At 39.7% G+C, this 12,727-nt stretch overlaps 2 protein-coding genes across 5 annotated transcripts; both read left to right on the top strand.

Annotated features, from left to right (window-relative positions):
* Positions 1-2,335: 2,335 nt before the first annotated feature.
* Positions 2,336-9,794, top strand: LOC115745838 (phosphoinositide phosphatase SAC8). 4 transcript variants are annotated; one of them, XM_030681446.2, is made up of 20 exons: positions 2,336-2,683; positions 2,961-3,035; positions 3,395-3,522; positions 3,602-3,693; positions 3,808-3,865; positions 4,465-4,521; positions 4,670-4,703; positions 4,957-5,037; positions 5,117-5,223; positions 5,891-5,977; positions 6,115-6,192; positions 6,499-6,563; positions 7,715-7,813; positions 7,926-8,025; positions 8,275-8,383; positions 8,475-8,547; positions 8,620-8,713; positions 8,835-8,921; positions 9,346-9,412; positions 9,522-9,794. In XM_030681446.2, the coding sequence occupies exons 1-20, from the start codon at positions 2,530-2,532 to the stop codon at positions 9,647-9,649; spliced, it is 1,773 nt and encodes a 590-aa protein (XP_030537306.1). In that variant the 5' UTR covers positions 2,336-2,529; the 3' UTR covers positions 9,650-9,794. The 4 variants fall into 4 exon arrangements, with proteins under 4 accessions (XP_030537306.1, XP_048138003.1, XP_048138004.1 ...); XM_048282046.1 differs by having other exon boundaries at positions 8,620-8,749; XM_048282047.1 differs by lacking the exons at positions 9,346-9,412; positions 9,522-9,794 and having other exon boundaries at positions 8,845-8,872.
* Positions 9,795-10,477: 683 nt separating this feature from the next.
* On the top strand, positions 10,478-11,784 carry LOC115745840 (protein ZW2-like). Its single transcript, XM_030681449.2, has one exon. It carries the CDS (start codon positions 10,880-10,882, stop codon positions 11,591-11,593), a length of 714 nt encoding a protein of 237 aa, XP_030537309.1. The 5' UTR covers positions 10,478-10,879; the 3' UTR covers positions 11,594-11,784.
* Positions 11,785-12,727: the final 943 nt, after the last annotated feature.

Raw genomic sequence — 12,727 nt, 5'->3', positions numbered from 1 at the left:
CAAGCAAGGGAGGAAGGCCTAGCTAAATTCCTGAGACTATCTTGTTTTTGGCCTTTTCCGTTGGCTCCATTCTTCATCTGGTTTGCACACCTGAAAATTGATCAGAGGATTAGCTAACGCACACCTTGCTTTTGGGACATAACACTTCGCGTGGTTCCTCGGGTATTGGCATTTTGGTAAATCACATCGAATTTAATGACCTCGGTGGTTGGCCTAGTAGATAAAGATCGACGATCTTTCTTCCCTCTATTCTTTGGTGGCCGCGACTTTGAACCATTCTACGATAGTAGTCCTTGCCGACCCGACTTTGGTGAAGAGGGTCTTAGTTTGCTAACTCTAAGATGAGCACATTGAAGCAACTTGATAAGAAGTACATCAAAAGGGTTTGCTTGCGTGAATCTTATTCTCCTATAACTTTGGGTGTTGGCAAAGTATCTTCTGAGCCTACATCCAATCTCAAAAGGCGGGGCTATCTCCATACTCTTCTGATGTTATCTGACCAAACTATCCTTTAACTTTCTTATGCATGCATTAATATCTAACGACAACTTTATAGGCTAATTAATTATTTATGAGTTTCTAATTTCCTACCTTGATTACTTTTTTTTGTTCTTGCACCAAGCTCGAAGAGATCAGCTTCACCAAAATGGCAACAGCAATTTCCAAAGGTGTATTTAGGTTAAGCTACAAACTCATTTCAGAAGTTATATCCAATTGTCCATTCAAGTCTTAAAACAATGACCATGAACAAAGGAAAGAAAAAGAGCAAGATTAAAGTTTGGGCGGCGGCACTTTCACTCTAATTTTGGCTAAGATACTATTTTTTCAGTTACATGACTGAAGTACCTTCCTTTCTCTCGTCAATTTTTTGTTTAATCAAGCTAACTAAAATATTACTTTTATTTCTATCATCTTTATTGTTAGTTTCACCATGCAAATGCTTAATTGCACTCTATATCACCTTGTCATGCATTATACCATCACTTTGTCTAGTGAAAGTTGTTAAATTTAATTTATGGTTTCACAATATTAACCACAAAACCAACATGAAATATTATAATTTTTTTTTTATGTATGATGGCTTATAAGCACATAATTATTTATTTTGAGTTTATATTTCAAAGTTGAAGACTATAATTCAATTTAATTATCTAGCCGATCTTGATCAATCAATGAAAAGAAAAATTGATCAAGACATTGAAAAGGATAATATGTCGGAAACCCAATCAAATGATAAATATGTCTATGTTTGGATCATATCTAAATATTAACAAAACATATAAGCACAAAAAGGAAAAAAAAAAAAAAAGAGATTGTAGATTGAACCTCATAGCAAGCAGATCAAAACTTTAAAATATGCATAGATTTGATGTTATCTTGAAAGTGAAGAATGTGTGACGAGATTTGCAACCCCTATCCTTTAATTCAGGTTAAAATGTGAAAGGCTCAAAATAAATGAACAATGTTTGATTTTAAAAATCCACAAATTTATTTCGGAAAAGCACCTCAAGGTCAAGATTGGCTAGATAAATTGAGTGAATTCGAATTTTTAAATTAAATTTGAATGAAGTTTCGCTCATATTATTCGATAAAAAAATAGGCAAGTAATTTACGGGTTGATGAGCCTTATAGCCAATTTATAAAAATCTATGTAGTTTTTTTTTTATAGAAAAAACATGAGATCACATATTAAAAGTAACAACCTTTTCTATGCAAAGTGATAACAACATGCAACATAAGATGATATTTTGTTGAGTATGATGGAGTATTTATATTGTGAAATTGACAAGAGAAAGGATAGAAACAAAGGTAGTTCTTTCGATTAGTATAACAGAAAAAGAAACCGTTAGGATGCACGTGTGAATTGTGTTAGAGAAGTCCCACATCGGATAATTTTGTGTTGGGAGTTTAATTAGGAGGGAATGTACTTTTGGAATGAAAATGCCTCTATCCAATGAAGATTTCAATTTGTGCTCATTGCTAAAGACAGATTCGATGACGTACCGTCGACTTTGGTTTGAAGAAGTCACAAATTTTTTCTTTGTGCGTGCGATTCATATTCTCGTTTTGAAGATTTATCTTATTATTTGGAGCTTATTTTGCTTTGAAGTTGTAATAATTTGTCCGGTTTGCAGTTGAACTACTTATTTCTCTGTTGATTTTTTTTTTTTGTGGCAAAAATGAATGAAATGTTATTGTTTTGATAAAAATGGAAAGGGGCACACGATCAACACGACATCGTCTGGAGATGCCTTTTTGAATTGTTCACGTCTGGACTTTTAACATTATGGGCCTTATCCTAAACAAACACGAAAACTTATTTTTCGTCATCTGCCGAAGGCGTGACGAGTTGTTATGACCATGACCATTCTCCATCGTTCCTGGGCACGTCCTCTCCTCCTCTTCTCCCACGAGACAGGCTGACACCAAATCCATCTCCAGCGCAATACTTCTCCCTCCGTTTCTTTTTGCAACGTCCTGAAGTTTCACAGCCCTCTCGATTGGGGCGGGGTCGGTATTTGCTGCGCAATGGAAGGTGAATCGTCTCCGGGTGGGTTCAAGCTGTACGAGCAGGTCGAGTTGCAGGAGTTCCGCGACAAGTTCGTGATCAAGTCGAAGGGGTCTCCTGACGACGGCTTCTTCATCGATCGCCGCGACGGAAGCATCGAGTTGCTCGGCGATGGTGAGTTTTTTGGAGGTTTTTCCTTTCGGATCTTCTGGTGGTTGATGGTTTTGAGTTTTGCCTTCGCTGTAATGGCTAGAATGAAAGTACGAGATGAGATTGCCGGAAATTTCGATGTGAAGGACGTGATTCTTACTCAGCATTGGTTTGTTGTTGTCGTTGTTGTTGTTGTATGCCTTTGGACATTTGCCTAGAGCTCAATGTAATGACTGATATCCCATTAGGAATGCTTTTATGTCTACGATAGATTTAGTTACTGATTATATCTGTGAAACAGGAGATGATTGCTCTTCTGGTCCTTTGAAGACTTCGACAATCTTCGGTGTGGTGGGGACAATCAGATTGCTTGCAGGTGCTCTTGCTTTTGACTCAACAACGTCTTTCTGTTTTTGTCTTCTTTACATGTGTGCATTTGAATACTTCCAAGCAGATCAATTGATCAGCCTTCAGTCTCCACTTAGTTTAAAGGATAAGCATCGAGTTTTCTCATCATGTTAAAGTTTCGTCTCTCTTAGGCTTTTTGTATGAGGTCGTTTCTGATGGCACAGTTGTTGATTAAGCATCTGTGTGTTAGAGGTTCTTTTTTTTTTTTTTTTGGGCGATAATTTAATTCTAGCACAGTGGATTAAAAGTGATCGTTCTAAATTATAACTGCTCCGTCACTAGTTGTTTGTCTGAATCTCTTTTCAGCAACTTATAGTCTTTTTGCAGGGACATACATGCTTGTCGTCACTTCACGAAAGGAAGTTGGAAGTTTTCATGGTTTCCCAGTTTATAGGGTGATGTCAATGAGATTTCTTCACTGCAATGAGGGTTTGAAGGTTTCAACTTTTCAAGAAGTGAAGTCTTCGACCTTAGGACCCTGGCAAATTAAAAGTTGATTTTCCCGTATTGTAATCATAATCTATTTGCATGCAGAAAAAAGACGAGGCTTATTTCATGTCATTGCTGAAATTAGTAGAATCAACACCGGGGTTGTACTATTCATATGAAACGGATATCACATTGAAGTAAGTTCTACAAATCCCAACAATCCTTTGCACTCAGATCATTGGTTTTGTGGAGTGAAATACAGTGCATTTTTGGATTCATTCACACTGCCTAACCTATTGCTATTTTGTTAGCTTACAAAGAAGATTTAAGTTAGCAGATGGTTGGATGAAGAAACCAATTTGGAAACAGGTTAGTTTGCGTATTGGTTTCATGTTGAATAACTTGCTGTCAAAACATGTTAAATCATGCTGCGAGATTGTTGTTTTTTTTTTTTGCATGATATGCTTTAACTTGCATGGTTACTTCAACTTGCATTATATATTTCAGTCTATCAGGGCCAAGCTACTTTTCATTCTTTATTTTGCTGTCACCAGTCTTTTGTATTGATGTCGAGTCTGTAAATCCATTTGCTTTCAAGTACTTTAAACAAAGTTGTAGAGAGGAGAAGAAGTAACTCTCGATACTTCATTTTATATAGATTGTCAACTTCAGAAACAAAACAAAACTTCCGCTTTCAATTTCAGAAAGCTTGATTTTTTTGGCACAAGCACTATACGATCCATGGTTCAAGAAACATGCAAACCAGCTGGATCATGGTGTTCTCAAACTCCAATTTTATCATGAATCTACTGTGATGAGCTCTTTCCTAGTATTAAATTCCCCTTAGGTCGAGCTGTGCATATGTGTTGACCAGCCTTTTCAGTTCTCATGGAATTTGATTTACTCATTCATAAAATTAGGAGATTGTCTAGGTTTGTGTGAGATTCTAATTTCAAGATGCTTATCAGGCTGACCCCAGATTTGTATGGAACAAGAATCTTTTGGAGGAACTTATTGAGCACAAGGTAAGCTGGACATTGAGTGTTTATTGTGCCATTTAAGGCTCTTTTCCCATGCCTTAAGAAGTGAGGAAATTGTAATTCCAAATTGTCTATGAATGCATTTCTATAATTATACTTATCAGTCTGATAGAGTTAAATTTTCCATGTGCAGCTTGATAGGTTCATTCTTCCTCTTCTTCAAGGAAATATCCTTTATAGTGTGTTGCTTCTTTCTCCCCCACATATTTATGCGCTTTGAGATGAGGGTTTGTGTTCTCACATGCATCTTGGCTATACATTATAGTCGGTTCTACTGCCTGTTCATATGATGTGTAATGAGATTTAAACTTCTTCATCTGGAAGCTAGAAACAGTGGTGATTGCTGGGAATGGGAACGAGAAATTCAGTCATTTTATTATATTTTTGAAATACATGATGTTTTCATTTGACTAGATTTAAGCTTTCAAGTTGCACAGTTAACGCTCAAAAGTTCACCTGCCACGATATTGTTAATTTCGAGAAGGTGTACCAGGCGTTTAGGTAAGCCTGGTGTGGTTTTGTTGTTGGCTATTTATGTCTGGTGGGATGCATGACCAGGGACTGAGTTATGGCGTTTCAGGAACAAGAATGTGGAGAAGAGGTGCTAATCTAGAAGGAGATGTTGCTAATTTTATTGAAACTGAGCAAATTTTAGATGTTGAGGGTTTCAGGTCTTCCTTATTGCAGGTAATTCTTCTAGATTTTCTGGATTCTAAATGGAAAAGAAGAGTCTAATACCTTTTTTTTTTTTTGGTTAAAAGTCTAATACCTTGATCTTGCATGAAACTGGAATTTATCAGTTATGCTTGGCCATCAATGACAACATTTTCCATTTGCAGTTATGTCCGTCTCCGTTACACTTTGTGATGCCACTAGAAGACATCTGTCAAAAGCTTCCTAGTATTTAAAAGATGATGGCGAATTTCTTTCTGTAGGTTTCTTGCAGAATAGACCTTATGAAGATCATGCATCTATAGAACATCCTCTCAACTTCATAACCCCTGAATAGAATCCTCTCGAAGTAAAACTTCAGCATGGACATCACCAAGCTCCTCTGTTTAACTGAACATAATAAAGATGCTAGAGGAGGCAAAAAGAATGCTTCACTCCTTAGGAATACTGTGTCAACAGGTTTAAGGTTGTGTTTGTTGCTTGTTTGGATATAAGCAGCATGGCACTTGTAGGCTTTGGTATTTGCCAAAGAGGTTCCAGAAATTCATAATTGGATTGCCTATGGATCCATTAAAATGGATGTCTAGAGTAGCTGTTGTGATGTTGAAGTGAGAAAAGCATCTTAATGTTTCAGCTTTCATATCCAGTTGTTAGTTAATGTCCATTTTGTTTCCATTCACAGGTTCGAGGATCAATTCCACTTATTTGGGAGCAGATTGTGGATTTGAGCTACAAACCACAGCTTAGACTCATAGATCACGAGCAAACGGTACGTCTAAACGAATTAAGTTTTCGTCTAAAAAAGGAGAGTAATATCTACAAGAACAAAGGACCATGATGCTGTACTGTTATCTTCTGCACTTGCAAGTATAAAACACACTTATTTACATCTTTGTAAACACACAGTCAAAAGTTGTGGAGCGCCATTTTAACGATCTTTTACAAAGATATGGAGAGACGATTGCAGTTGACTTGACTGATAAGGTGAGTAGTTTTTCTCTTTAATTCTGTTTGGAGCACAAAGCATAGATTAGTTTCATGAATAATGTCATAGAAGGAATGAGGCTTTACCCCTAATTGGCTATTTGGTTTAGGAGGTGTAGTCAAATTTTCGTTAAATGCCATAGCCAATTTCACTCCACTGAGCCAAGTGCTAGTTTTGACAAACTTTGCGATAAGTGGATTTGTGGTCACAACCCATTTTCACTAGGCTTTGATCTTCATGCAAGGCTGCTATCCACCACTTTGAAATATAGTCGTAATCTAAACCTGTTTATCTCGTTGATGCAGCATGGCGGTGAAGGTCAACTGAGTGCAGCTTATGCTGCTGAAATGCAGAAGCTGCCAAACGTGAGGTGACATTCTATTTATCTCTTTGTACTCTCAGGTCATTCCTATGGTTCTGCCAAGCTGCTAAGTCATATGTATTCTGCTTTATCAGAACGTTTTTGTGCCTGATAGATAATTCCTCTACATGTTAACCTGTGCTTTCCATGCCTTATTTCCCATCTAAAATGGGCTGTGTCAGTGAAATATTTGAGTTATTCTGGCTGATTATGAAAACTCATGCCCATACCTTGCCTTACCTTTTTTTTCTTTAATCTCGATGTACCTCTTTTAAGGGTATCGTTAACAAGTGCCTCTGTGCAGCACTTTTTAGTACACTTTATTGGCAATATTCTATTTTCAAGGCACTGACTGTGTATAACAGAGAGCACATTTAGTACATGAGAAACTATAAAGTTTCCTCAATTAGTTGCTTGACAAGTGCCGTTACGGCATTATTTAACAGAGTCTTTATTTTGAGAGTCACATTCCACTAAGTTATGGAATAAAGAGCACCATGATTATTCTTTGAAGAAAATGGAAAAAGAATATCATGAGTTCTCAGAAGAAGTGTTGGATACCTGCTTATTCTGAATGAGGAGCTTATCACATCGTGATATGTATTCTTTTAGTTTCATTTTTCATGGATGGTTTGTTGCAAGGATGGAAGTGTATCTCCTACTATACCTGAAGTGCTGCTTAAATTTGTTCCTCATGGTTTGGAGATCGAAACTCGAAAGAACCTTCTAGCAGCATTGAATGATCTATTGTATGTAACCTTTCACGATAAGTTTGTTTTGGTACATTAAGCTCATGGTGAAGCTTCATATAGAATCATCACTGAAGAACTTAAAGTGCTTTGCTTAGGTCAACTCGTAGAGTTCTGATGACTGCAGAAACTGTTATTATGCAGATAAGCTTTCTATTTAAGGCTAAGATGATTGAATTCATGATTTAAGCCACTGGTGGAGCAACACATGCATCCATTATGCCAACTATGGAACATCTTTTGATAGTTAACACCACATTCTTTTCTTCTTCCAAGCACTTCTCAAAATGACTAAAGCATTTTTGGGATTCTATTATGCTTTTTTCTGGTACTTTGCATGGGAAAGATGAGGTGCAAGATGGAACTTTTACGTACTTAGGCAATTAAGCTTTTCCTCCTGTGCAATTGCAGATACGTATCTTTTGATTTTCATCATGTCTGTGGCAACTCCAACTTTGAGAACCTAAAACTTCTGTATGAATCAATCTCTGAGGACTTTGAAAAGCAAGGGTAAAAGCAAATCTTCATACCTAGAGTCTTCTTGATTAATTTGGCGGAGCACAGGTATGCTTGCTGGCTATAGATACTACTGGTTTTAATTATCATTGTTCCAGCTGAGCAGATACTTCCTCATTGATGCGGAAGGAAATGTACTAGAGGAGCAGAAAGGAATTGTCAGATCCAACTGTATTGATTGCCTTGATCGAACTAACGTAACGCAGGTTAGTTCTTTTGTCTGGCAATGTGCACTACATCATAGTATGTACAGTGTCTGTATAAATTAATGACTATGCTTCTGTGTCAATCCATTTTGAGGTCAACAAAAAAAGTTGACAGTTTATAGTACAATATAATAGGGGCATCTGCATCTCTTCCACGTGAATACTTTTGTATGTGAGATAACTGCTCAGTAGCTTATCTAAGTGACAATGCTGTTGTGCTAAGTCTCTTGCATATTCTCTTTCCTCCAGAGTTTTTTGGCCCAGAAGTCTCTGAATTACCAGCTGCGGCAGATTGGAGTGCTTACTTCAAGCGAGTGCATTTCCATGTTCGACGAAGACTACAGGATATTTAGAACATGTAGGACTTAGCTTTTTTCTTAGTGCAATGAGCTTACAAGTTGTTGATGTGGTTGATTGTTGGATATGTCCTGATCCATCGCCTTTGTCAGTGTGGGCAGAGCAAGGTGATGACATAAGTCTTGAGTATGCTGGGACTCATGCGCTAAAAGGGGATTTGGTTAGGTAGTTGATGACAAACTTTGTAGTTCTAAAGTTGTTCTCTGTGCAGTCTGATTCTACAGTGCTCCTCTGCAGATACGGAAGACAGACTCTAGCTGGAACAATCAGGGATGGGATGAGTGCTCTGTCGAGATACTACTTGAACAATTTCCATGATGGCATCCGGCAGGCACGCCTTCTTTTCCTTCCCTCTGTTCTTTATATGGTTAATACGGATTCCTCTTCTCAAATTAATTTGGGTTTCGAATTTTTGGCGTTTTGCTTGAGGAAGTCCATTTTCTTCTTCACAGGATGCAATAGATCTTGTAAGTGGGCACTATACAGTAAACAGGAGCGGTCTTTCTCCTTTCCAGCTTAGTGGATTCGACTCATTATCGGTAATCGATCATATTTGTTCCTCTTGATGCATTGTTTGGCCTTAGCAACATAACCACTGAAATATGGAGTAGAAGTGCCTCTCATAGTCAAAAGAGCGTTGATTGAACGATGCTTACAGAAATTGATATTTCTAAGGAAGTGCAACTTAATTTTCGGCCTATATTTTTTCCACCGTTTGCGGACTAAATGCTGGTTTTTTTGTATGGATGAAGAAGAATGGCTGGTTGCCACAGGATTTGTAGGTTCATATGAAAAATGTGAAAAAGAAAAACAGCCATAAAAGCAATGCCCATTAATTCCATTCTCAACAGGTCAAACCCCTTAGCCGTCAATCACTAACCTGATTACTAGCAAATATAATGAACTAATGACTCCTGAAATCACGATCTAATGAGTCTTTGCTGGGTCTATTGAATCATGTAGTATCTGCCCATAGCTTCAGCTTTGCTCGTCGGCGGTTTGACAGTGACAACCTTGACACTGAACCAAGGTACTTGTGGTTTTTGTCTTCGGGTTCATGTCAAGAGAAGCTCATGGAGAACTTTATTATCACTTTTTTCTCTATCATTTTCTTATTTTTTTTTAATTTTTTGGCACAGCTGGAAGGAACACACAGCGGTTCGTGACTTCGGTTCTCTGCGCAGGAGTGGCTGCTGGAGTAATGGCGATGATCAGCGCAAACGGGAGACAATTCTGTTCTAGACCTCGCTTGTGCGGCCTATTGTAAGTTCCACGCTGACTTACACGGATTAAAAGAATTGTACAGTGCCATAACTTAGGATTTGCTGGAGTCATTATTATCGTACTTACATCTCAATATCAATTGACAATCACACCATCCCATCGATTGAAGTCTTGGAATGATTATTTTATCTTGCACGGCTGCGGCAACGGTCGACAAGGCAGCCTTAGAAATCAAGCGTGTTTGCTTGATCTGTTGAATCGTAGGTTGCCTTGTGAGATCCCTGCCTAAATTCTACCGAGTTTCAAGTATGTATCTGTTTCAACACGCACGTCTCCGTCGGGAACAACTTGGACTGTTTCATCAGTTGTTCCTCGGAAAGCCATCAAGAATTTTGGGAAAAAGCATAGAGCACTTTTTTTTTTTTTTGGTCGTAAGCATAGAGCACTTTGCCTCCTAAGAATCTCCCAAACTTTTGTCGGCCGCTTATCGAAATGTCAGTTTTGCTGTTGCAAAACAAAGCAACACACCGGTTCGACAATCAGTTTGGCGTCACATCAGGATAGGGACACACGCCCTCGTATCAATCTGTCCGTGATGCATGTCAGCCACGTGTTGCTTCCCCCAAGGACTTGACGAGCATCCGACCTAGCCTTTGCCTTGGCTCGTCCCTTTCGGTTCAACCACAGCCACCCCTCCCCGTATGGATTCCTCTGCCGAACGTGCTCAAAATCACAATAATGAATTGTGCTCCATATCACAAAGATATCGGACGCCGACAGTTTGAGAAAGACAAATTGCACCGAAGCCTCTCTCTCTCTCTCTCTCTCTCTCTCTCTCTCTCTGTGTCTTCAATTCTCTCTCCACCATTTACTCTCTCTTTCCACTTGTCGAATACCTCAAATACTATGCCACTGACCACCACCGGTCGCCTCGCACTGCTCGCTTTCTCAGAGTTTGCTCACAAATTCGCCGTTGTGTAGTCATCGTCTAAGTTATCCGTTTTTCGGTCCTCTGTGACCAGACAGATGAGAGTGAGAGCAGGCTCTAACACTACGAACCTTACTTTGCAAGGTTTCTGTGTCAGCTCTTCCTTTCCCGCTAACAAAAAGAAAGATCACTTCAGCCTCTTCTCCACCTCGCTTCTATAAATCATCCCATTGCCCCTTCCCCTTGAGATCAACTCCATTTCTTTGGCCCTCTCTAGCTAGGCAAGACCAGAAGGAAGAAAAGATCTCTCTCTCTCTCTCTCTCTCTCTCTCTAAGTTTAAGTTTATGGACCCCAACAACGGAAACCTCAATGCCTTTTCCTTCGAGTCCTTTTTTGAAGCTTGGTTGGTCCGTCAAAAACGCTACCTGGACGAGCTACTCTCGGCCCAACACAGCTCCCATGAAGCTCGCCAAGACGATCATCGCGAGCTGATCAACCGGGTCCTCTACCATTATCAGCAATATTACGAGGAGAAGTCGAGGGTTGCAAAGTGGGACGTGTTCCTCATGTTCTCTCCCCCCTGGTTCACCGATCTCGAGCGCGCCTTCTTGTGGATCGCAGGCTTTAAGCCGAACCTCTTGTTCCGCCTCATCTCGTCTTCCGTCAATGACATGACCGAGGACCAGAGTCAGAGAATGGATAGGCTGGTTGTGGAGACGAGAATGGAAGAGAAAGCGCTCAATGACGAGCTGGCAAAGATCCAGGAGAGCCTGGGCGCTCCTTCTCTGGTCAATGCGATCAAAAGTTACGGAAGCACAGCTCGGGATGGCGAGACGGCAGGCGGCGGCGATGACTCGGTGATTGGTGGGTTGAGGAGGGCCTTGGAGAAGGTGGTGGCGAATGCAGACATGCTGAGGGCTACCACCGCCGAGAAGGTGGCGTTAATATTGACCCCTGCTCAGATGGTCAAAGTTTTGGCTGCCGTCGCCCAGCTCCAGCTCAAGGTCAGGAGCTTGGGCTTGCAGAGATATGCTGAGAGACAAAATGTTGGGTATTGAGATTGTGAGCATGGGAAGCGAGATTTGCTGTGCACCACCGTTCTCTCCTTTTTGTGACTCAATGGTTTGTTTTCAAGTTCCACGGAATGGTAGGAGTGAGCAGGGGCCCAGGACTCAGGATCACAGTTCCAGGAAAAGAGATATTGTAAAATTGGATACACTCGATTCGAAACGCTCGACGGCGGGAACTATATCGTGTTCTTTATTCGGTGTACTCTTAAGTTCTCTCTTTTCGTTTTTTTTTCCTGATTCTTAATATGGGGATCTTCGTCTCTCAAAGATGATTTAGATATTTATTCACGCCGAATGAATTGTCAAGGACTTTGCTAACGAATGATGTGGAGTACTTGTTAACTGATATAAGAAGATGAAAATGATTTAGTTTAATGATTGATACACGTAATACGGGGAAGGTAATGCATCGAAAACGATAGGACTTTTTTCATTGGCATTGAAACGCGTTTAGTAAGTGCACATAAGCCAATTGTGTGAGATCGTGCGGGGTTTAGTTGGTCAATCTGCATGCGAAATGAAGAGAGCATCCTACATAAACAAATTAGGAAACGTGAATCTGCCCAGACCTTCTATCCCTGCTGTGGAGATAGACCGATAGAAGATTCCGTGAGCTCCAGCAATGGATAAGTGATGACAGTCTCACGGCAAAAAGATAAAGATGCTTTGAAAACATTGCAGCCCCTGAACCAATTTTTCTTTTTCCGGTCAGTAGCCCATGAACCAATTCAATGGGCATGCTTTCACAATGACATCTTGGCCCAAGTATTACTGTTTAGGCATGTGTTTGCTTCAACAGCAACCAAAAAACATATTAATGCGTTTTTTTTTTCTTGTTCTGGCCAATTGCGTTATTGCTCACTTAAATACTAGATGCGTTCTAATCTTTCTAGGGTTGGGTGTGAAGAAGCCCCCACAGCATGGATGTCCTCCTTTTGCACAACTGGTCCTATATGTTAGTGCCCGTGCTACGTAATCGGACGTGTCTAATCATGTCGATACACGTCGATCTTAAAGCTGCTCGCGTGAATAAAAATGAAATATATTGTCACTCTAGAATAAAACCCACTGAAAATGCTTTGTTCCAGTATATTCTTTTCCCCAGGCCAGAATTCACAAAAT

The sequence above is a fragment of the Rhodamnia argentea genome, chromosome 7 (assembly GCF_020921035.1).
Source record: "Rhodamnia argentea isolate NSW1041297 chromosome 7, ASM2092103v1, whole genome shotgun sequence".
NCBI lineage: Eukaryota > Viridiplantae > Streptophyta > Magnoliopsida > Myrtales > Myrtaceae > Rhodamnia > Rhodamnia argentea.
This window is presented reverse-complemented; position numbering and strand designations above follow the sequence as displayed.